The 22988-nt window shown below is 39.9% G+C and overlaps 1 protein-coding gene across 2 annotated transcripts in view; it reads left to right on the forward strand.

Moving 5' to 3' along the window:
• The window catches only part of LOC139368320 (sterile alpha motif domain-containing protein 11-like), a 153626-nt gene that overhangs the window by 25756 nt on the left and 104882 nt on the right, over positions 1-22988 (forward strand). For both annotated transcript variants that reach the window (XM_071107074.1, XM_071107075.1), the window contains exon 4: positions 19935-20044. In XM_071107074.1, the coding sequence (XP_070963175.1) occupies positions 19935-20044 (110 nt within the window). The remainder of the gene's footprint in view (positions 1-19934; positions 20045-22988) is intronic.

Consider the following 22988-nt stretch of genomic DNA (forward strand, 5'->3'; position numbering starts at 1 on the left):
AGCGTGACTTTTGATGATCCTTGGTTGGGATCTGAGCAGATTATTTGTTGCGATTGCAAATGTAATAAAATGGTGGTCCAGGATTAGGAGAAAAAACATTAAGATCCACAACATTTATTCCACGGGACAAAACCAGGTCCAGAGTATTACTGTGGCAGTGAGTAGGTCCGGAGACATGTTGGACAAAACCCACTGAGTCGATGACGGCTCCGAAAGCCTTTTGGAGTGCATCTGTGGACTTTTCCATGTGAATATTAAAGTCACCAAATATTTGAGTATTATCTGCCATGACTACAATGTCCGATAGGAATTCAGGGAACTCAGTGAGGAACACTGTATATGGCCCAGGAGGCCTGCAAACAGTAACTATAAAAAGTGATTGAGTCGGCTACATAGATTTCATGACTAGAAGCTCAAAAGAGGAAAACATCTTTTTTTTTGTTGTTGTAAATTTACATTTCCTATCGTAAATGTTAGCAACACCTCCGCCTTTGTGGGATGCATGGGGGATATGGTCACATCAAGATTATGATCAGTGATTAGTTCATAGACTGTAACTGTCTTGGAAGTGAGGGATCTAACATTAAGTTGCCCTATTTTGAGATGTGAGATATCACAATCTCTTTCAATAATGGCAGGAATGGAGGAGGTCTTTATTCCAGTGAGATTGCTAAGGCCACGTTTAGTTTTGCCCAACCTAGTTCGAAGCACAGACACGGTCTCAATGGGGATAGCTGAGCTGACTACACTGACTGTGCTAGTGGCAGACTCCACTAAGCTGGCAGGCTTCAATTTACATCAATTTAGGTTTTCACCAGGAGTTGACTGTTTATGTGAGCTCAACTCCGTTACCCAAAGTTAATTATTGAAGGTTGAAAGAATACAAGACTGTAATACCCTAGATCTAAACCATTTAACGTTCATTCCTATTTTCCCTTCAAAACAACTAAAGTATTTTGAACGATCAGATATTGTTGTAGCACTTTTAAAATGACCGCATGGATGTGCTGTAACACAGAGTAATAGGCTCTTGGATCAGCCTCAGGTACTGTGTCTACATGGTAACATGATTTCGTAGGTGTCAGAAAGGTCCTTGGAGGTGTTGTCATCCTTAAAGAGGACTTGTCAAGTTCATTAGAGGGCTCTATATCTTTTAACCAGATTAATGTTAATGGCCATCGGCTTTACGGGTGATTAGTTCAGTAGGCCACCAGAACAGTGAGGAGAGATGCGTATCATTCCTGCTGATTAAGCAAAGAGTGCCCGGGCCGAAGAGGAACATGGCGAATGCTTGATAGAACCGGTACAAAAACCTGGTAGAACCAACAAAATGATGAATTGTCTGTTATCACAAAGACGGCACATTTGGAACAGGAGTTAAAGCTCTTTGATGTGTGGGGTAGTCCCTCTCCCTTTACTCAAACTGTGTAGACACAACCAGGGAGTAAGGAGGAGACTAGATCGGGATCTGAAAGGAAATAAAATAGTAACTTCCAGTACTGCAAAAATAAAGGTATTTTATGATAAGAGTCCAGATATCCAATCGTTTTATTTTAGCCTGGAGTGGTTTGCAAGTCTATTGAGACAATAGGTAAGTGACGTACGGAATCCAGATAGCACTTTATAATAAAGCATGTCTAATGGATTAGTAAATAGTTTATTAATAATTTATTGATCATTACTCCATTCATAAGATGTTTAATTTACACTATATATACAAAAGTATGTGGACACCCTTTCAAATTAGTGGATTAGGCTATTTCAGCCACACCCGTTTCCTGACAGGTTTATAAAATTGAGAACATAGCCATGCAATCTCCATAGACAAAAATTGGCAGTAGAATGGCCTTAATGAAGAGCTCAGTGACTTTCAACGTGGCACCGTGATAGGATGCCACCTTTCCAACAAGTCAGTTCGTCAAATTTCTGCACTGCTAGAGCTGCCCAGGTCAACTGTAAGTACTGTTGAAAAGTGTAAACGTCTAGGAGCAACAACGGCTCAGCCACGAAGTGGTAGGCCACACTAGCTCACAGAGTGCAGAATGCTTAAGCACATAGCGTGTAAAAATCATAACACTCACTACCGAGCGCATAACGCACATAGCACATAAACACTCACTACCGAGCTCCAAACTGCCTCTGGAAGCAACATCAGCACAAGAACTGTACGTCGGGAACTTCATGAAATGGGTTTCCATGGCCGAGCAGCCGCACACAAGCCTAAGATCACCATGCGCAATGCCAAGCGTCGGCTTTACACCACGTAAAACTCGCCACCATTGGAAACGGTGGAAACGCTTTCTCTGAAGTGATAAATCACGCGTCACCAACTGGCAGTCCGACGGACGAATCTGAGTATGGTGGAAGCCAGGAGAATTCTACCTGCCCGAATGCATAGTGCCAACTGTAAAGTTTGGTGGAGGAGGAATAATGGTCTGGGGCTGTTTTCATGGTTTGGTCTAAGCCCCTTAGATCCAGTGAAGGGAAATCTTAACGCTACAACATACAATGACATTCTAGACGATTCTGTGCCTCCAACTTTGTGGCAACAGTTTGGGAAATGGTTTGTCGAGATCGGTGTGGAAGAGCTTGATTGGCCTGCACAGAGCCCTGACCTCAACCCCATCAAACACCTTTGTGATGAATTGGAACACCGACTGCGAGCCAGGCCTAATCACCCAACATCAGTGCCTGACCTCACTAATGCTCTTGTGGCTGAATGGAAGCAAGTCCCCGCAGCAATGTTCCAACATCTAGTGGAAAGCCTTCCCAGAAGAGTGGAGGCTGTTATAGCAGCAAAAGGGGGACCAACTCCATACTAATGTCCATGATTTTGGAATAAGATGTTCGACAAGCAGGTGTACATATACTTTTGGTTGTGTAGTGTCAGTCCTTATAAACCATTTACTAATAATTAGTTAAGTCTTTTTGTTTGGCCTCATGTAAAGTGTGGGCTATTTATACATTATAAATAATGTAGAAATATTTTGAGTGACCAGTGTAACTTCTCACAAAACGATGGACATGCTTAACGTCTCAAAATATCAATGGTAAAATGATTAGCACCAAACACAGGATGTTAAAGGTTCAATGCAGTTGTTTTTATCACAATACCACATCTTTTCTGGGTAACAATCATCTTACTGTGATTGTTTTCAATTGAAATGGTCAAAAAGAAACAAAAGCAGCTTCTTAGCAAAGAGCAATTTCTCAAACAAGAATTTTGAAAGGACTGTCTGGGAGTGGTCTGAGTGATGAGGGAAACACTGAAAACTAGCTGTTATTGGCAGAGAGGTTTGAAACTATCTTTCTTATTGGTCTATTAACCCATTTAAAAAACTCCATACAACCAAAACAGGCATACATTTCAGACTGTCTTCATAAACAGCTCTTAAACCACAAGTGCATTATCATAACTTTCACAATTTCAAAGTATTGTTCCAACCTCATAGTGTAGAAATAGGATAATATAGGATAATCACGTGTTTGACTGCAGGAAATATAGCAAACATTATCAAACATTTTATTCACAAACACTGTTGTGAAACAACTGTTGCGAAACAACTGTTGCAAGGACTTAACGAAGAGTTGTAATGTGTTGCTAATCATAAAACGGAACGGATAGTTTTTCTTTCTTTATTCCTTCATTACTATTGATATGTGAATAAGGTACATGTATGATTTACAAGTAGAAATGTTACATGTACTATATAACCTTTAAATATTTCCAGTGCTTTAGTCTTTTAACCGCAGACCATTTTTACACATGGCTTTGCTTGGTGACACATTTACTGGGCCTTTAAAGGTAGCAACTCGTCAAACGTATGTAGTAGGTCATTGAAATAATGTATTCAGAAATGTGTCTATGGACTGCTCTTAATCTCTCGTGGACAAATTCTGTGCGTAAACTGAAGCATCTGTTTCTATGGGATGAAATGCATAGGATATGGAGCAGCAGTAGTTCTGGTGTTTGGGTTTTGATTGATTATTTGGACATACAGAGGTTCCTCCTTTAAAAGTTGCGAGCTTACGCCACGGGACTTTCAGGTCATTTGTGGTTTAGTACGGTACCCTGCGTCAGCACCTCATTGCTCCAGAGCAGCGCAAGGGGGAGTTAGAGCACTGATTATGCTTTTGGGTCCTACTGTGTCTCAAACTGACACTGAATGGGCGACATAAACCTAAATAGAAACTGATAATTGATAACTTCAGCATTACTTACTAGAACTGTTGTTACGCTAAGGTTTTTATTATGTTTTTATTATTTATTACACTTTAAGGGGCATTGCACTAATAATGGCGCTGACTAGAGAAACGTTCCCGCTGTTCTGTTCTTAGTGCCAGTCTGCACGTTCAAACTAAAACAGTGTAGCTAATAATGTCATATTTATGCTGTCATTAATAAAATAATGATAAAAATACTTTTTCAAAATGACGATGTTTATTTAGTTATGGATTCATAACGAATTACTATGAGAATAAATATCACTGAATTACAGTAATATCCTCCATTCCTTCAATTCTTTAAATGTAATTATTGGAGGAGAGTCACATAATATTTTTTGATATACTGTAGGCAACATGAGTCTCATGTTGATTAATGTGCTGTAGGTCTTATTTATTTAAATAGCATATTGAAGTTAGAAGCAATAGGATTTGAAGCAATAGCCTATGTAACAGTATGGCTCTGTCCCTCTCGCCTCGAACCAGGGAACCTCTGCACACATCAACAATCACCCTCGAAGCACCACTACTTCAAGGTCTTAAAGCGAGTGACGTCACCGATTGAAATGCTATTAACGCGCACCACTGCTAACTAGCTAGCCATTTCACATCTGTTACACTCACCCCCTTTTGACCTCCTCCTTTTCCGCAGCAACCAGTGATCCGGGTCAACAGCATCAATGTAACAGTATAGCTTCCGTCCCTCTCCTCGCCCCAACCTGGGCTCGAACCAGGGACCCTCTGCACACATCAACAGTCACCCTCAAAGCATCGTTACCCATCGCTCCACAAAAGCCGCAGCCCTTGCAGAGCAAGGGGAACCACTACTTCAAGGTCTCAAAGCGAGTGACGTCACCGATTGAAACGCTATTAGCGCGCACCACCGCTAACTAGCTAACAATTTCACATCGGTTACGCCTACAACTATTTTAGCACCGTTTTACACTGCTCTGAAACAAGCATGGTCTTGATAAATCAACAAGATTTTTATTTTCACTGAATCTCCATTTGGGTATTAGTTAGACTAGAATTAGAGTGTAGAAATGTTATGCTGTTAGCGTAACTTGTATTTAACTAGGCAAGTCAGTTAAGAACAAATTCTTGTTTACAAGGATAGTCTACTCTGGGAATTGAACCCCAGTCTCCCACATGCCCTCAGGACACTGGATTCTTTAGCTAAATAGCCCAGTCCTGTACTCCCGATCTTCACGTTGTACAGCGCCATATTTTCCATTCCATCCTAATGGAAACCCAGAGGGTTTTTCATTTTCCTTGGAATATAAACACCATAATATTAATCTAATTAATTAAGCAAGTACCAGTCAAAGTTTGGACACACCTACTTATTCAGGGTTTTTCTTTAGTTTTACTAATTTCTACATTGTAGAATAATAGTGAAGACGTCACAACTATGAAATAACACATATGGAACCAATTAAGAACAAATTCTTATTTACAAGGACAGCCTACTCCTTCCTCCCCATCAGAGAATTGAACACCGGTCTCCCGCATGCCCACATTCTCTATTACAGCCATTATTGAAGGCTATCAAACGCTTCTCAAAGATGCCCTCTGGTGGTCAAACTAGCACTAACCAGCATTAATGGTACCAGTGTTTCATACTTAAATATCGTGCAATATGCTGCCATTTTTAAAGGAGGAACCACTGTATCAGGATTGGGCAATGGTAGTGCTTAACCTCTTGGAACTCCCCATACCGGATCCGGTATCAGGAATACAGACTCAAGCTCATTACCATAACGCAACGTTAACTATTCATGAAAATCGCAAATGAAATGAAATAAATATGCCATCTCGCAAGCTTAGCCTTTTGTAAACAAAACTGTCATCTCAGATTTTCAAAATATGCTTCTCAACCATAGGAAAACAATAATTTGTGTAACAGTAGCTAGCAAACAAAGGATTTAGCGTTAGCATTAGCGTTAGCATCCAGCACGCAACATTTCAACAAAAACATAAAAGCCTTCAAATAAAATCATTTACCTTTGAAGAACTTCTGATGTTTTCAATGAGGATACTCTCAGTTGGATAGCAGATGCTCAGTTTTTCCAAAAAGATTCTTTGTGTATTAGAAATAGCTCCGTTTTATACATCACATTTGGCTACCAAAAAAAACCCGAAAATTCAGTCCTCAAAACGCGAACTTTTTTCCAAATTAACTCCATAATATCGACTGAAAACATGGCAAACGCTGTTTAGAATCAATCATCAAGGTGTTTTTCACATATCTCTTCATTGATACATCGTTCTTGGACACATGCTTTCTCCCCTGAATCAAATGGTAAAGTGGAAGCAGCTGGCAATTGCGCACCGAATTCGACGCAGGACACCAGGCGGACACTTGGAAAATGTAGTCTCTTATGGTCAATCTTCCAATGATATGCCTACAAATACGTCACAATGCTGCTAAGACCTTGGGCGAACGACAGAAAGTGTAGGCTCATTCCTTGCGCAATCACAGCCATATAAGGAGACAATGGAAAACAGAGCTTCAGAAATTCTGCTAATTCCTGGGTGATGCATCATCTTGGTTTCGCCTGTAGAATGAGTTCTGGGGTACTTACAGACAAAATCTTTGCAGATTCTGAAACTTCAGAGTGTTTTCTTTCCAAAACGGTCAAGAATATGCATAGTCGAGCATCTTTTCGTGACAAAATATCGCGCTTAAAACGGGAACGTTTTTTATCCAAAAATGAAATAGCGCCCCCAGAGATCCAACAGGTTAAACTTTGACTGATTCACACGTGTGGTGAAATTAGCTTTGTCTGATAGTTTTCTTTTGCGAGGATGAAGACTTCGCAAACACCTATGGACCCAAAATTTGAACACACAGCTGACCAAATTATGTAAGATTTTAGTTTTGGGTTAATCGAGATTAGAACGCTACAAGGACTGACTGCAATCCACACTTTGGTTTTGGTAGAAAAGCCACTGCCAAGAGATGCTTGGCATTTTCGGACTAAAATCATTATTTAACTCAGCATAGAGTGTGTCGAAAGTTAATTTTAGTCATTTAGCAGATGCTCTTATCCAGAGTTACTTACAGTGGTGAATGCATACATTTTCATACTGGTCCCCCATGAAAATCAAACCCACAATCCTGGCGTTGCAAGTGCCACGCTCTATCGACTGAGCTACATGGGACACCATCACACACTTACACATCACACTATTACAACAGTGTGACAGTTTTGGAATAAATATATTGCAAAAAAATCCTCTGTATGCCTATTGTGTGCCTATTGTTTAACCATTCATATGTTCTAGAGGCCATTTGAGACCTTGAAAGGCTACTTTGGGATTTTGACAATGAAGCCCTTCATCTACAGATGAACTCATGGATACCATTTTTATGTTTCTTTGTCCATACTGGAAGGAAGTTAGAGGTATTTTTGCGAGCCAATGCTAACATGCTAGCAGACACCATAGATCTCCAGTCATTATGCTAACTAGCGTTAGCAATTGCACTAGCGCTAGTTAGCAACTTCCTTCAAACTGCACGCAGAAACATAAATATTATATCCACGAGTTCATCTGACTTTGAGGAAGTAGATAAAGGGCCTCATTGCCAAAATCCTGAAGTATCCCTTTAAGAAGCATCAGGTACTGCTGGAATGTCTGGAATGTCTGGAATGCTGGAATGTCTGGAATGTCTGGAATGTCTGGAATGCTGGAATGTCTTCCAATTGCATGTCCATCTTGGTAAATGGTTTATAAGGACCTACATTAAACATTGTATGAATGATCTTATGAATCATTATTAAATACTTTGAAAGTTGTTTATAAATGTGTGAATAATGATTAATACATTTTCAGTCAACTATTTAATAATCCATTATAAACGTTTTCTTACATGGAGTTATGAAAAGTGCCACCGGAATCCATCATACTGGCTAAATATTTGACGGTGGTAGCTTAGGTTTAGTGTCTTATACTCAAGGGCAAAACAAAGCCTACCTGAGTGTTGTTTGAGTTTGACGTTGTGTAGATAACAAGGCTTTGATTCCAAAGTGCTGACAGAGAGTCTGGGTAATTACCGAGCAACCACCACGGATTATATAAGTTCCACCTGCAGACGTTGGGCTTTTAAGGAGCACCCTGTGGAAAAACGCCACACAACACATACGTTTATAGCATTAGAAAACTCACTAAGTCAAGCATTTATGTCATATGTTTCTATTTCATGTACTCAACCATAAAATGTTTCCTTTTCAAAAGCAAAATGTTTCCCATATTTCTTATGGAAGGGAAAATAGCATTCTTGCTTGTGTAGTATAACAGTCTAAGTAGATTACATGTCTGAAATGGGAGGAGGGAGGTTGTCACAAGGGTGCTGGTAGTAGGCCCTTCTGCGGGACAAAGCGAGAGGTGTGCTGTGCAAAGCAGCCATTCCTATTTCCACTGGGCATAGCCTTCCGTGAACCGCTGGACGCTAACATAGCAACCACAACATTGCTCTGTGTATCTGAAAGTAGTCCCTGCAAGGTGTCCAGCCCCTTTCTAGGAAGCAGAGATGCTAGAGGCTGAACCCAGTGCAGGCCAACTCGCACAATTTCTGCTAGAATCACGATACCTCACTCTATCAATGCTGGTATGTACTGGAGCAGAATTTATGATCTGTGTAAATTAGCATTTTGTCTTAAGTCAGTTTTTAGTACTGTAGAAATAGATAATGTAAGTTGTGTATTTATTTATATTGATGCAATAGTAATGTTCGCTGAGGGAAAAACCTCAGCTCAGCAGAAGCAAAGTTTGTTCAAGGTTTTATGCTAAGGAGGTACCGCTCCTTAAAAGCAGTAAGTCTGAAATATGTTTGTTTACAGTTGTGTAGTGGAGGAATGGGTAGGAGCCCAATACTAATTCATAGAATTGTCTTAAAATTGTCCAGACAGTTTTCTTGAGTTTCATTTTCTAGTCCAAGAATTAAGGTTGGCCAGTGTCTCAGTCGTTCTCTCCTTATAGACGGCAATCTTTCCATTTAAACAATGGATATAAGTTACTATTATAATAGTACTATATTTATATTTATATTTACATTGTATGATAAACCTACGTTAATAAAACAAGAAGGTTAACCTTTCTCTTACTTCTGGTCTTGGTGAGATTGTGTCTTTTACTTAGAGCCAGCAAGGAGCCATCATGGCGACAGAGGAATTCTTGGAAAGGACTTTCTCCTAAAGTTCTAATTAGTGAATACGGAGCTTTTTCTGGAAAAAAAGGCTGAAGACCTATTTGCTGCTTTCACACGCTTCTCCATGGCAACAGGTTAGGAGGTACTTGCAGCAGGAATCCAGTTTTCCACATACACGGAAGTGCGGAATTTGTCTTCTTTCTGAGCAAAAGATGACTTTTGCATGGAGGGTCTAGTAAAGATGCTCACGATGTCACTGTCTCTCCATGAAAACATTTGGAGGGTTGCATTTTAAACAGGGTACTGTTCCAAAGTGCTGCTTGATTATGCACTATAGGAAACCTACCGTTTTTAGAGTTGAAGTCCTAAAGAATCTCTTTTGAATCTCTGTCCCTGGTTTGAAGAATTGCTTAATTTTATCCCAAATTATTATTGGTAATTTACTTCCTAAAACTCAATATCACCTCTGCAGAGAGCGGCAACGCAATGAGACAATAGATAATACGCAATGAGGCTATTAGATAATAGATGATAATAGATAAAAGATCTGAGATCAGATACTGAGATCTGACATTTGACATTTGGGAGAATATTTGGATTGATCAATTACTAAACATACTCACATCTCCAATAACATTGAGATTGGATTCTGACACCATCTTCTGGCTCAGTGTAGTGGCTTAGTTAGAGAGAACCTTACCGAGTCTCCATGTGGCAGACGCGTCTTTTATTTCATTGTACTTTTCTTTCTCTCTGCAGCCATATCGGCCCCACATCAGCTTTTGTAAGGAAGGAACAACAGGGAAAGCCCAAGAGATATACCGGGCTGTTCTTATTTATTTATGGATTTATTTATGACTCCCTCTGCTTGCTCGGGCCCCAGTTGCAGGCTGTCTTTCCATCCAAATGTGAATGGCACACGGAACACAAGTCTTTGTCTGAAAACAAAACAAAACACGAAGTATGTCGAAATCCATATCTTTGCATTAAGCCTTTGTTTTTTGACTATTATTTTTTTTTCTCACCAAAAGAACTTACATAAGTACATTTTGGTCTAGAGAACGAAGATATCACTCAGCAATGGTAATTAAAGCCTTGTCCTTTTTTTAACTGCCGCTGTGTATTCGCATGAGCCCATATCACATGGTCATTTGAACTCGAGTCAGGGCTGGCTATAGTAAAGGATGTGGATCACCTGCAGGTGCAGGTTGTAGCCAGCTGTGTGGTCTGTTTTTTGTTTTGAGGTCGGAGTAGGAGGGAGGGCTCTGCAGTAGCGCTATAGCTGCAGGCAGCAGGTGTTCCAAGCAGGCTGTCATCTCTCTGGGTGTGTCCCAAATGGCACGCTACTCCCTATATAATGTACTGCTTTTGACCAGATGGGCACTGGTCAAAAGCGTTGCACTATATAGGGAATAGGGTGCTATTTGGGATGCAAACTCACTCTACACCTGCATGACACCTCCATGGCCCCGCCATGGCAGCTGCCTATATCCCATTGTCCCCTGTCCCCCTGTCTGTCAGTGCAGTGTCAGCCGTGGTGTCAGACATGGCATCAGGGTGCCCAGGCTGCCATCCCGTGCCAGCCAGTGTCAGATCACACTATGAGCTCCAGCTTTGTCCAGCTCCTCTTTGCCAATGTCACAGCAGGGCACTGCGGGGTTGCCCTCTGCTATTCTGTTCCCATGCCAGGAGAAGATGTTTTTCATGGCATTTGGAGAGTCTCATTTGTTTCTCCTTTGGTAATGTCAGAACAGCAGCTGCTAACTCCCTTTGGTTGAAGTTCCAGCAACTTTCCCAGTGAGCCTTTTCTGTGGGAGCTATTTTCTGTTTGAGACCCGCTGTAGTTTCAGGAAAGTTTTATAGTCACTTGTGAGTTATTATGGACAGTGACACAACACATTAAACAGTGTCTCCAGAAAGTATGCAGTATTCGTGCCCCTTGACTTATTACATATTGTGTTGCGCTACAGGCTGAATTCAAAATTGAGTACATGTTTTTTGGGGTTCTCACCCATCTACACACAATGCCCTATAATGACAAAAATGTTGCACATTTAATGAACGTGAAATACAGAAATATGTTATTTACCTACATTTTCACACCCCTGAATCAATACTTTGTAGAAGCACCTTTTGGAAGCAATTACAGCTGTGAATCTTTTTGGGTAAGTCTCTAAGAGCATTATTCCTTTCAAAATTCTTCAAGCTCTGTCAAAATGGTTGTTGATCATTGCCAGACAACCATTTTCAGGTCTTGCCATAGATTTTCAAGCAGATTTAAGAAAAAACTGTAACATTCACGCTCTTCTTGGGAAGCAACTCCGGTGTAGATTTGGCCCTGTGGTTTAGATTATTTGTCCTGCTGAAAGGTCAATAAATCTCCCAGTGTCTGGTGGAAGCAGACTGAATCAATCAAATGTATATATAAAGCCCTTTTTACATCAGCTGAACCAGGTTTTCCTCTAGGATTTTGCCGTTCCATTTCTTTTTTATCCTGAAAAACTCCCCATTCCTTAACGATTACAAGCATACCCATAACATGATGCAGCCACAACTATGCTTGAAAATATGGAGAGTGGTACTCAGTAATGTATCGTATTTGCCCCAAACATAACACTTTGAACTCAGAACAAAAAAGTTAATTGCAAACAGAATGCATATTTTGGAATATTATATTTTTTACTGTCCTCCTTTTTACTCTGTCAATTAGGTTAGTACTGTACAATGTTATTTATCCATCCTCAGTTTTCTACTATCACAGCCAATACATTCTGTAACTGTTTTACAGTCACCATTGGCCTCATGGTGAAATCCCTGAGTGGTTTCCTTCCTCTCTGGCAACTGAGTTACACCATCCAAAGTGCAATTAATAACTTCACCATGCTCCAAGGTATATTCAATGTCTGTTTTTTTTTTACCCATCTACCAATAGGTGCCCTTTGTGAGACTTTTTAAAACCTTGCTTATCTTTTTCGTTTAATCTGGTTTTGAAATTCATTGCTCAACTGATAATATAGATAATTGTGTGGGGTACAGAGATGGTATTGCACACAGAGTCCATGCAGCTTATGGGTGACTTGTTAAGCAAATGTTTACTCCTGAACTCACTTACGCTTGCCATAACAAAGGGGTTGAATACTTACTGACTCAAGACATTTCAGCTTTTCATTTCTTTATTAATTTAATTAATTTAAAAAACATAATTCCACTTTTACATTATGGGGTATTGTGTGTAGGCCAGTGACACAAACACAACATCATGTGGAAAAAGTCAAGCGATGTGAATATTTTCTGAAGGCTCTGTATGTGTATTATAAGGCTTTGTAAAGGATGTTATTGCATTATATGTATGTACTTCATAAACAGTGATACCAGGAATGTCTCTCTGGTCTAATGGTCATCTATACCAGCCCAGTCCACGCATCTGTTTTTTTTCTCCCCTCTATACACCGAACTAAAGACTGAGTTTGGTAATCACTCTCTGAGAGTCAATGGAACTCTGCAAAATGTGACTGGACCCACTAGTTTCCTTTCAATGTGATAATGAGATGCAGTGTAAATTTGTTATTTTACTCTTTTCTCCTTAACTGATTCAGAAATAGCCTCCAAATTGTCCGTTGTCTGAACACTTTACTGATTTACGATGGGTCTTTTTAGAAATATATTCACAAACCATCTATCAGCAATGTTCTCCTCTAAAAGTTTTATATTTTCTATGTTATGGGTGAGTAGAATTCGGAGCTCATTGGATTGAATGGATCATGTTTCTGATTCTCAATCCGTGTCAAAGTTACCATGCATTAGAGCCTGGCTAATAAAGTAGTAGCATCTGGGTCATGGCATCTCTATCAGTCTGTCAGTTAGTATGTCCTGTGGACTAGACCAACTGGGGATGATGAGGGTGGTATTGATCAGTTTAGGGATGAGCCGAGGATGAGATGATTGTCTTCGGTGTGTGGCCTAGGCCATAAGACAGAATCTCATGTTCTTCTTAGCTGTCACCACCACACCCAATCTCTACCCCCCTTTCCCTTACCCTATGCCCCCTCCCCCCCACCCACCTACCCAACTCATGAGGGAGAGCTGAGTCAGGCGGCTAGGACTTAACCCCCCCCCCCCCCCCCTCCCCCCACACACACACACACACACATCCCACATCCCCTGTAGCCCAAGCACAGATTATGACCTTGGCCTGGCCACCCATGCAGGGGGGAGGAGCTGTCCCTCTTTAGCCAACCATGCAGGGACTGCGCATGAAAAGTGTGCTAATTACCAGCGCTAATGATGTCCTTGTTCATCACAGCTTAGCACCGCAACATTGCCATGTGATAATAACCCCGTAGCCTCAGTGAGAAGTTCAGAGTAGCATTATGACGATCACTTTCAATGATTAGGGAGCAGGTAGGGTCAGGGGGTTTAGTTGCTAGCGGATCTCAATTTTGAGGATCTGTGATTTTCTGCATGATGTAATCTAAATTAGCCCGTATGACTATGAACCTTAACAAAGTAGACCTGAATTGAGTCTAGCAAAAACGTAATAGAAATGAGATTTTCAACTTCTTTACAGGTTGTATTTTGATTGAGGTCTAGGGCTTGGTTGGAGTAGTGTCACCGAAAGTGTGACGTCATGGCACAACTAAAGCATGATTTGTCGCTTAGCAACTAGGCAGAACTTATTTTCTCTGCGTTCTGTTTTGTTTTAAGTTTGACTCATTGATTCCCGTTGACTGACAAGCAACTGGTATCCCAACGTGGTCAGAATCAGACAAAATAAATTCCCCCGCATCTGTTCCGTACAATTTGGAAAACAGCTCGGAGCACGGCAGCCTGGCATTACGGAGCTAGAGCCTATAATCATTGTGCTGTAAAAATCCAGAATCCAGCAGCCGCAAACCATGTGGCCTCCTCAGAGTGGTGGCCAATCAGAACCATCCCCAGCCACTATGCCTTGTCACCCTGACTCCCTCCACTGTCCCTTCCTGGTTAGCAATAATGTTCCCTGAACATATGGGGGAAATTCTGGATCCTGTTCTTATGTAAGACAACTAGTATGTTCACCAAACTTGATTTGAACATATTCAGTTGACCTTGATACTCCAAATTTAAGGAAACAGGGGAAAACTATTAAATGTAATGACATTCATTCATATCTTCCTTATCTGTATTTTGTATTTTCTGCAATAAAATAACACTTGAGGCATAACTTTTGCAGAATTTAACATTCAATTAACCAAACCTTTTCGACCGTATGCCCCATAGCCATATAGTGACGGAGAGATTCGTCTGTGATATTCCCTCAAATGATAAGCGCCTATTTTCCATCGTTATGCCGTTTAATGCGATCAGAGCGCTAATCAGATTGCGTTGAAGTAACTCCATGACACAGTTGTGTCCGTAGTTGCTGCTGCTGGATTAGAGGGAGCTGTGCATGGCAGGCAGATCCAAGCCCTAATCTCTAAAACCCTCCTATGGTTTGGCCTTGAAGAGAGGCGAGGGCAGTGGTGTCACAGTGGGAGAGAGGGCTTTAAAGTCCAGGGACTACAGTTGAAAATTAACCAACTTTTGGGTTGTACCATTGGATTAATATATGTATTTTGCATCTGTAGATACCAACCATTAGTCTGTGTGATTAACGGGGGCTGAGCTAGAGTGGTGTTTATGAGAAGGTGCCCGAGGCCGTAACTTTTTACAAAAACGTCTGTAAAGTCTTAATGGTTTGAGCTACAAACGTATATATGAAAAGCTGAGGCTCTCATGAACACGCACATGTAACATGTTTTGCTCTATGACGCTGACAAGTGACACAAGAGTCGTTAGAAGGTAAGGGGTTCTTCTACATAGAAGATCATAGGAAGTACCAGGACATAGTGTCGGTAATACTGTAATAAGCTCACATAGTTGCTGCCACAAACTCTGCACAGTTGTCACTGACTAGTTGGATATTCATTTCCCAGTGAGCTAACAATTTCTGTACTTACAGCATTCATATAAATTTGTTTTTATCAGGTTGTTTCTTTGGCAGACCTTCATTTTTTATTGACATTTGTTAATAAAACTAATGAATGCAGCTGTTGGCGGTAAGCACACTTCATTTAGCAGCCCTAGCACCAGCAAGGCAAAGTGTTCCCATTTTTAACCATTTCATGTGTCTGAAGGTAGGACTCCGCCTACTCGGCAGGCCCAGAGAGCAAATCAAGAGCACCTATTGGCCTACCGCTGGCCAATCAGATAGCTCAGATCACTGTGTCTGCCCAGTTTCCACGAGCCATAGAATGTAAAAAGAAGCCTCAAACACACAGCAGTTGATACTGTGAGATTTCAAGACTTTTAAAACCATGACTAGAGAGAGACTTAATGAATACAGCAAAGTGCTGCTATTTTCATGATTAAATTCATGTTTAAGCTGTTATTAAGCACTGTCATCACTTTGTTCAAAGCCATAAAATGTGCGTTCTCCCTACTTCCACTCGCGCTACAACCAGCACTGCAGATGCAATGAATGAGTACAGCAAAGTGTTCAGATAAGATAGCGTTGTTATTATTAGCAGCTTGGGTCTCTTTTTTAATTTCGAGGAGTATTTCACTTTCTCAAGTCATAGGAGTAACAACATGAATTGGTGCGTGAGGCAGAACAATGCAGCGCGACTTGAGTTTCGCCATCAGCTGGAAGACTGTGTCCCCTTTTCTCAGAGGAGGGAGAGCTGAGGGACGATAAGTTGGGTGAGTGGCAGCCTCACTGCTGCTCCCTCCCCCCAGACTGACCATCAGATGGCGGCCATTCACTCAGCTGTGCCTCGCTAGTAGGCTAATACAACAAATTAAATCCAATCAAACTTTATTCGTCACATGCACAACAAGTGTAGACCTTACCGTGAAATACTTACTTACAAGTCCTGAACCAACAGTGCAGTTCAAGAAGAGTTAAGAAAGTATTTACAAAATAAACTAAAGTAGAATTTAAAAAAAGAATAAAAAGTAACACAATAACATAACAATAACGAGGCTACATACAGGGGATACCGGTACCGAGTCAATGTGCAGGGGGCACAGGTTAGTTGAGGTCATTTGTACATGTAGGTAGGGGGTGAAGTGACTATGCGTAGATAATAACCAGCGAGTAGCAGCAGTGTACAAAATGTCCAGTGGTCAATATAATAGTCCGGTGGCCATTTGATTAATTGTTCAGCAGTCATATGGCTTGGGGGTAGAAGCTGTTAAGGAGCCTTTTGGTTCTAGACTTGGCGCTTGTTGTGCGGTAGCAGAGAAAACAGTCTTTGACTTGGGTGACTGGTGTCTGACAATTTTATGGGCTTTCCTCTGACACCGCCTATTATATAGGTCCTGAATTGCAGGAAGCTTGGCCCCAGTGATGTACTGGGCCGTACGCACTACCCTCTGTAGCGCCTTGTGGTCAGATGCCGAGCAGTTGCCATACCAGGCGGTGATGCAATTGGTCAGGATGCTCAGGGTAAATCATCTATTACCAGTGTGATCATATACCACATTTTTTTTAAATATAATTTCAAAATGGTCTGAGAAGAACAACATTGGCAGGGCAATTCTGTTTTTAATTGGTTAATGTTGCATAGGCTTATGGTTTTGTTTTAAAAAAACCTGATCGATAGATCTCAGCTTGCATTTTGACCCAGAAAGTGATCTTGACTCAGAAAAGGTTGGTGAACGCTGGTCTACATTGTTTTTCTATATTTCATAATTCTGTAATAGATTTTAGTTTTGAGGATGACGTTTGCCAGATAGTTGTGTTATGTTATGTGTTATGTTGTGTAATGTTATGTTGTGTTATGTTATGTGTTATGTTAAATTGTGTCATGTTGTGTTTATGTTATGTTATGTTTTGTGTTATGTTATGTATTATGCTGTGTCATGTTATGTTGTGTTATGTTATGTGCTATGTTATGTTTTGTGTTATGTTATTTTGTGTTATGTTATGTTTTGTGTTATGTTATGTTCTGTTATATTGTGTCATGTTATGTTTTGTGTTATGTTATGTATTATGTTGTGTCATGTTATGTTGTGTTATGCTATGTGTTATGTTTTGTGTTGTGTTATATTGTGTTATGTTGTGTTTATGTCATGTTATGTGTTATGTTGTGTCATGTTATGTCTTATGTTGTGTTATATTGTGTTATGTTATGTGTTATGTTATGTTGTGTTATGTTATGTTGTTTTATGTTATGTGTTATGTTGTCTTATGCTATGTGTTATGTTGTGTTATATTGTATTATGTTATGTTGTTTTATGTTATGTTGTCTTATGTTATGTGTAATGTTATATTGTGTTATGTTTTGTTTTGTGTTATGTTGTGTTATGTTGTCTTATGTTATGTCTTATGTTGTGTTAAGTTGTGTTATATTGTGTTATGTTGTGTTTATGTTGTGTTATGTTTTGTATCGTGCTATGTTATGTATTATGCTGTGTCATGTTATGTTGTGTTATGTTATATGTAATTTTATGTTTTGTGTTATGTTATATTGTGTCATGTTATGTTATGTTGTTTTATGTTATGTGTTATGTTGTCTTATGTTATGTGTTATGTTGTGTCATGTTATATGTTATGTTGTGTTATATTGTGTTATGTTATGTTTTGTGTTATGTTATGTGTTATGTTGTCTTATGTTTTGTGTTATGTTGTGTTATGTTGTGTTATATTGTATTATGTTATGTTGTTTTATGTTATGTTGTCTTATGTTATGTGTTATGTTATGTTGTGATACATTGTGTTACGTTATGTTTTGTGTTATGTTGTGTTATGTTGTCTTACGCTATGTGTTATATTGTATTATGTTATGTTGTGTTATATTGTGTTATGTTATGTTTTGTGTTATATTGTGTTATGTTGTGTTATATTGTATTATGTTATGTTGTTTTATGTTATGTTGTCTTATGTTATGTGTTATGTTATGTTGTGATATATTGTGTTACGTTATGTTTTGTGTTATGTTATGTGTTATGTTGTCTTATGTTTTGTGTTATGTTGTGTTATGTTGTGTTATATTGTATTATGTTATGTTGTTTTATGTTATGTTGTCTTATGTTATGTGTTATGTTATGTTGTGATACATTGTGTTACGTTATGTTTTGTGTTATGTTATGTGTTATGTTGTCTTATGTTTTGTGTTATGTTGTGTTATGTTGTGTTATATTGTATTATGTTATGTTGTTTTATGTTATGTTGTCTTATGTTATGTGTTATGTTATGTTGTGATATATTGTGTTACGTTATGTTTTGTGTTATGTTGTGTTATGTTGTCTTACGTTATGTGTTATATTGTATTATGTTATGTGTTATATTGTGTTATGTTATGTTTTGTGTTATGTTATGTTTTGTGTCATGTTATGTTATGTGTTATGCTGTGTTATGTTATGTTGTCTTATGTTATGTGTTATATTGTGTTATGTTTTGAGTTGTGTTATGTGTTATCTTGTGTTATGTTATGTGTTATGTAATGTGTTGTGTTATGTGTTGTGTAATGTGTTATGTTATGTGTTATGTTGTGTCATGTTATGTTGTCTTATGTTATGTGTTATGTTGTCTTATGTTATGTGTTAAGTTGTGTTATGTTAAGTGTTATGTAATGTGTTATGTTATGTGTTGTGTTATGTGTTGTGTAATGTGTTATGTTATGTGTTGTGTTATGTGTTATGTAATGTGTTATGTTATGTGTTGTGTTATGTGTTATGTTAAGTGTTATGTAATGTGTTATGTTATGTGTTGTGTTATGTGTTGTGTAATGTGTTATGTTATGTGTTGTGTTATGTGTTGTGTAATGTGTTATGTTATGTGTTGTGTTTTGTGTTGTGTAATGTGTTATGTTATGTGTTGTGTTTTGTGTTGTGTAATGTGTTATGTTATGTGTTGTGTTATGTGTTATGTTATGTGTTATGTTATGTGTTGTGTTATGTGTTATGTTATGTGTTATGTTATGTGTTATGTTATGTGTTGTATAATGTGTTATGTTATGTGTTGTGTTTTGTGTTGTGTAATGTGTTATGTTATGTGTTGTGTTTTGTGTTGTGTAATGTGTTATGTTATGTGTTGTGTTATGTGTTATGTAATGTGTTATGTTATGTGTTATGTTATGTGTTGTGTAATGTGTTATGTTATGTGTTGTGTTTTGTATTGTGTAATGTGTTATGTTATGTGTTGTGTTATGTGTTATGTAATGTGTTATGTTATGTGTTGTGTTATGTGTTATGTAATGTGTTATGTTATGTGTTATGTTATGTTATGTGTTATGTAATGTGTTATGTTTTGTGTTATGTTATGTGTTATGTTGTGTCATGTTATGTTGTCTTATGTTATGTTTTGTCTTTTTACTATCAAAATAAAGAGAGTCCCACACTCCAAATATCAACTTCCAGTCATTTCTTGGGTATTTACCAACGTTTCGGCATCACTGTGCCTTCGTCATGGTTCATGTTTTGTGTGTTTTTTGCTATCCTTTTGTTACTATGTGTTTGTGCCCTGTTGCATCTTAATAACGTGTCATATAAAGCAGTGTGTTAGTTGCTAACCCCCTGACTCTGTGTGTTTCAGTCGTGACAGTGACCTCTCTAAAATCATCTCCAACCTCCACCACACAAGACAGCACGGCATGCCCGAGGACCAGCCAGCCACTGACCTCAGCACCAACACAGGACAGATAGGTAAGATGCTACAAGACCTGGGATGGGGGATTGGGTGTTGTGTGTGTTTCTATATGTCTGTGTATTTCTTCGTTTTTCTCCCTGTATTCTACCAATTTGCGATAAGGTTCCGTTTTCTTTACATCAACATGAGTAATTCATCACCATTATGCATTCGTAACCTTAATTTGCTGTAATTAGTTTGATTGGGGAACTTACTGTCAGCTTATTACTGATTCCTGAAGGTGGCTCTCAAGTCGATTACCTCAGGTTCTTGTGTGCCTGTTCTATTGCACTCCAGGTTTATCCTTAGCCCCCTGTTTTAAATTACCACTAAATAAATAGCTTTGTTTGCCATTAATCCAGTTTCATGGGCGTAAAGGACACCATGGTGTGTGTTAAGCTACAGTAAGAGCCTTCTGACAGTTTACAGCCCAACAGTTAAACGCCCTAATAACACCAGCCACTGTTTCATCAGTTTTAGTTGTGAATCAGACTGTTTTCGTTCGGAATCAGACTGAATGTTGGAACGTTATACTTTCAGGTAGATACTTGTGTAATATTTCTGTGTAACATGAAGTGATAGAGTGGATTGGTATTCTGATGATAACTTTTCTGTTTTGTGTCCTTGTTTATTGTGATCTGTGCCCATGTATGCATACGTATGTGTTTCATCAAAGGAATATTGAGTCATTTACATGTTTTATGTTACCTTTATTTAACTGGGCAAGTCAGTGGCCCACAAATTATTATTTACAATGACGGCCTACCCCGGCCAAACCCTAACCCGGACGAAGCTGGGCCAATTGTGCGCCGCCCTATGGGACTCCCAATCACAGCTGGTTGTGATACAGCCTGGAAATCAAACCAGGCCGTATCACCAAGTGATGCCTCTTGCACTGAGATGCAGCACCTTAGACCGCTGCGCAACTCGGGGGCAAAAAACGTTGTCTAATTTTTCTAAAGATAGATGGTTCTATTTAGTAGACATTGAATAAACTACCACTAATAAGGATTAGCCGTGTCTGAAGTCCCCTACTGTTTTGGTGGACGAAGGTGTCAGGAAGGGCCATTTATACTGTAGGGACATACTGTATACATATTACACTCAAAATACTCTTTCATTCCAAACTATCTCCCAAATGTTGGGTTGGTAGTGACCCGCTGGTTTGTGGGTTAAAACTAGGTTTAGCCGAGCTAAAACAGTTTTGGTTAAATAGAGTTTGTCAGAAGAAGTTCAGGATTTTACAATATAAGATGTCTAAGATGTTAGGTGGATCCTCAGGATGAAAGTAGTCTATGGGCCAGGAGAAACTGGAATTCAGAGTTTGGGTTTCTTTAAAAAGTCACGACAAACTTGTAAAGTGTTACCAACAAAGATGGATGGATCCCATAAAGCAGTACCCATACCATGTTCAAGTGGTACATTGTTCAGAGGGGTGAGCATTACCCCCTGTGGACATTCTGTTCTTCTTCATCACATTAGTCAGAGGGGCATACGTGTGGCATAGTCACACCCCAAATCCGACACCTCGTCTTCTACTGTATCTCTCTGATCTCATCCGCCCAGAAGCTTAATTGCCCATACGGTACATAATACAGAGGAATGAGGGGGCGGAGGGATGTCTGTTTATCCCCCCTCAGGTGGGTGGGGGACGGGGGTGATAAAGTCTCAGCTGTCCAATGTCTTCAGACCCATGTTTGGGACAGATTTCCCAAAAAGACCTGTCTAATCAGCTGCTAAGCCTAATGGAGAAATTAGCCTGTGAATGGTAATCTTAATGGAGAAAGACACAAAGCGACGAGGGAGGGTAGGGGGAGGAGGATGAGGGGGAGGGGGGATGAGTGCGGTGCGGCAAGCGCCGGAGGGGGCCTGGGCCTAAAAACTGTCAGTTTGAGCATTAAAGGGAGATTTAACAGGGTGGCTAAGCGGCTCGCTACGTGTCTGTAAACAAGTCCAATCCCATCAGCCACTGGCTCACATTCTGTCTGCCAGATAAATTAGAGAGAGAGACACACATACACAGTAGTGCGTGTGCGTACACACACACACATGGGTGTATGTGCACATCTAACGCACACACAAACAAACACAGATGTGTACATGCACACGCACGCACACACACGCACACTTATGATTTGTGTCATATAACAGTTTTAATACCTGACACATGATATGAACTTTTGAATCGTTTTGAATCGTTTCTCCAAAGTACTGTCATGATGTTACTAGTTTCAATGTAAACTACTTAAATTGTGACTGTGGTAGGATTGTGGTAGGATTGCTCCAATATCATAGCAGACCCAGACTGGATCCCAAATGTCCCTATGGGACCTGGTCAAAAGTAGAACACTATATAGGAAATAGGATGCCTTTTGGGATGCACACCCAGACAAACACAACTGCTAACACTAGTGCTGTACTTCTGTTACATTCTTTAGTGTAGTGCTAACTGCTTTCTGTTCTGTTGTAGCATCAAGTCTATTATTGAGCTCACTCCCCACTGTCTAACTTCCATAGCAGGCCTGTGGTTAGAGAAATAGAGAGAAAGAGAGCGGGAGGGAGGGAGAGAGAGAGAGGGCGGGAGGCAGTGTGCCACAAGAAAAGTTTGGAGCGAGAGAGAGAGAGAGAGAGAGAGAGAGAGAGAGAGAGATAGAGATGAATGAGCGTGGTGCTGGTATCAGGGGAGGGCGGCTGAGGCGGCGGGCGGCAGTGTGTGTGTGCGTGCGTGTTTGTGTGTGTGTGTGTGTGTACGTCTGTGGGTGTGTGTGTGTGTGTGTGTGTGTGCGTGTGTGTGTGTGTGTGTGTGTGTGTGTGTGTGTGTGTGTGTGTGTGTGTGTGTGAGGGAGGTCAGAGGAAAGGGAAGCAGGCTGCTGAGCCGTCTCCGTGCCGGAGTGGGCCGTTAATTAAATATGAGGGACAGACAGGAGGACTGACTCCCCCCTCTAGTCCCCTCCCTCCCTC

The sequence above is a fragment of the Oncorhynchus clarkii genome, chromosome 16 (assembly GCF_045791955.1).
Source record: "Oncorhynchus clarkii lewisi isolate Uvic-CL-2024 chromosome 16, UVic_Ocla_1.0, whole genome shotgun sequence".
Classification (NCBI taxonomy): Eukaryota; Metazoa; Chordata; class Actinopteri; order Salmoniformes; family Salmonidae; genus Oncorhynchus; species Oncorhynchus clarkii.